The following is a 1,659-nucleotide window of genomic DNA, read 5'->3' as shown; positions in this document are numbered from 1 at the left end:
GGGATGGGGATGGGAATAGGATGGGATGAAGATAGGACGGCGGCAGGGACAGGATGGCGACATGGACAGGATGGGATGGGGATATATGTCCCACCCACCGTGGGATGGGACCCCCCGGGACCCCCGACCCGCGCTGTCCCCGCAGCCGCTGCAGCCCATCGTGCACATCTGGGACTCGGCCACGCTGCTCACGCTGCAGCAGATCGGCCTCGGCAGCTTCGAGCGGGGCGTGGGCTCCCTCGCCTTCTCCACCGCCGTGAGTCCCTGTCCCCCCATCCCTCTGTGTGTGTCCCCCATCCCACATCCGTCCCCCTCACCGCTGTCCCCCCAGGACCAAGGCGCTTACCTCTGCGTGGTGGACGACTCCAACGAGCACATGATGTCGGTGTGGGACTGCGCCCGCGGCACCAAGCAGGCGGAGGTGAAGGTGAGGGGACCCAGGCGTCCGGACGGAGCGGGGGGAACCCCGGCATCTGGGGCGTGGGGTCCCAGGTGTCCAGGCTGACAGTTTGTGTGTCCCCCCGCCTCACAGAGCACGAATGAGTCGGTGCTGACGGTGGAGTTCAACCCCCAGGACAGCAGCAGCATCATCACCAGCGGCAAGTCCCACGTCTACTTCTGGACCTGGAGCGGGGCCACGCTCACCAAGAAGCAGGGCATCTTTGGGGTGAGGGGGCTGCCCCAGGGGGCTGGGGGGAGCTGGGGGGGGGGCGGGTTTGTGCTGATGCTGCTGTCTTTCCCCCGACCCTGCAGAAGTACAAGAAGCCCAAGTTCATCCAGTGCTTCATCTTTGACGCTGCTGGGGATGTGCTGACGGGCGATTCTGAGGGCAACATCCTGACCTGGACCCGTGCCACCGGAGATGGCCGCACGCCAGGGAAGGGTGGCAAAGGTGGGGGACAGAGATGGTGGGATGGGGGACAAGGGACCGTGGGGCAGCTGTGGGGGCTGACCCTGGTTCCACAGAGACGTACCAGATCGGGCAGCAAACCCGGGCGCACGAGGGCAGCATCTTCGCCCTGTGCCGCCGGCGAGACGGGACGGTGCTGAGCGGTGGTGGCAAAGACCGGCGGGTGGTTTGCTGGAGCCCCGCGCTTGTCCTGCTGCAGGAAGCCGAGGTGGGGGACCCGGCCCCCCCCAAAACCCTCCCTAGTTCCCCAAAACCTGCCCCAGCTCCCCAAAAACCACTCTGGCCCCCAGAACCTGCCCTGGTCCCCCAGATCCCTGAGTGCTTCAGGGCAGGGGTGACCATGATGGGGGGGTGGAGGGGGGTTTGGGGTGCCCCCCCTGACCCCCCCCCGCCTCTCAGCTCCCCGAGCGCTTCGGGGCAGTGCGGACCATCGCGGAGGGACCCGGGGATGAGCTGCTGGTGGGGACGACCCGCAACGCCCTATTGCGGGGGACGCTGGCCACTGGCTTCACCCCCATCGTGCAGGTGGGGCCGAAGGGGGTGGGAGGGGTCTCCCCATCATGGGGATGGGGTGATGATCCCCCCTCCCTGTCCCCCCCCCAGGGGCACACGGACGAGGTGTGGGGTTTGGCCACCCACCCCAGCTGCTGCCTTTTCCTCACTTGCGGCCACGACCGGCAGCTCTGCCTGTGGGATGGGCAGGAGCACGCGCTGGCCTGGAGCCTGGCACTGGAGGTGGGGGGGCCTGG

At 67.8% G+C, this 1,659-nt stretch overlaps 1 protein-coding gene across 1 annotated transcript in view; it reads left to right on the top strand.

Moving 5' to 3' along the window:
* Positions 1 to 1,659, top strand: part of EML3 (echinoderm microtubule associated protein like 3) — a 5,779-nt gene that overhangs the window by 3,794 nt on the left and 326 nt on the right. The window contains exons 4-10 of the mRNA XM_010571189.1: positions 146 to 256; positions 332 to 427; positions 533 to 667; positions 754 to 892; positions 967 to 1,118; positions 1,310 to 1,435; positions 1,514 to 1,645. Of these exons, the coding sequence (XP_010569491.1) occupies positions 146 to 256; positions 332 to 427; positions 533 to 667; positions 754 to 892; positions 967 to 1,118; positions 1,310 to 1,435; positions 1,514 to 1,645 (891 nt within the window). The remainder of the gene's footprint in view (positions 1 to 145; positions 257 to 331; positions 428 to 532; positions 668 to 753; positions 893 to 966; positions 1,119 to 1,309; positions 1,436 to 1,513; positions 1,646 to 1,659) is intronic.

Source organism: Haliaeetus leucocephalus, unplaced genomic scaffold, assembly GCF_000737465.1.
Source record: "Haliaeetus leucocephalus isolate CR32 unplaced genomic scaffold, Haliaeetus_leucocephalus-4.0 Scaffold309, whole genome shotgun sequence".
NCBI classification, from domain to species: domain Eukaryota; kingdom Metazoa; phylum Chordata; class Aves; order Accipitriformes; family Accipitridae; genus Haliaeetus; species Haliaeetus leucocephalus.
The sequence above is the reverse complement of the archived record's forward strand: the minus strand, read 5'-3'. Positions and strand labels throughout refer to the sequence as shown.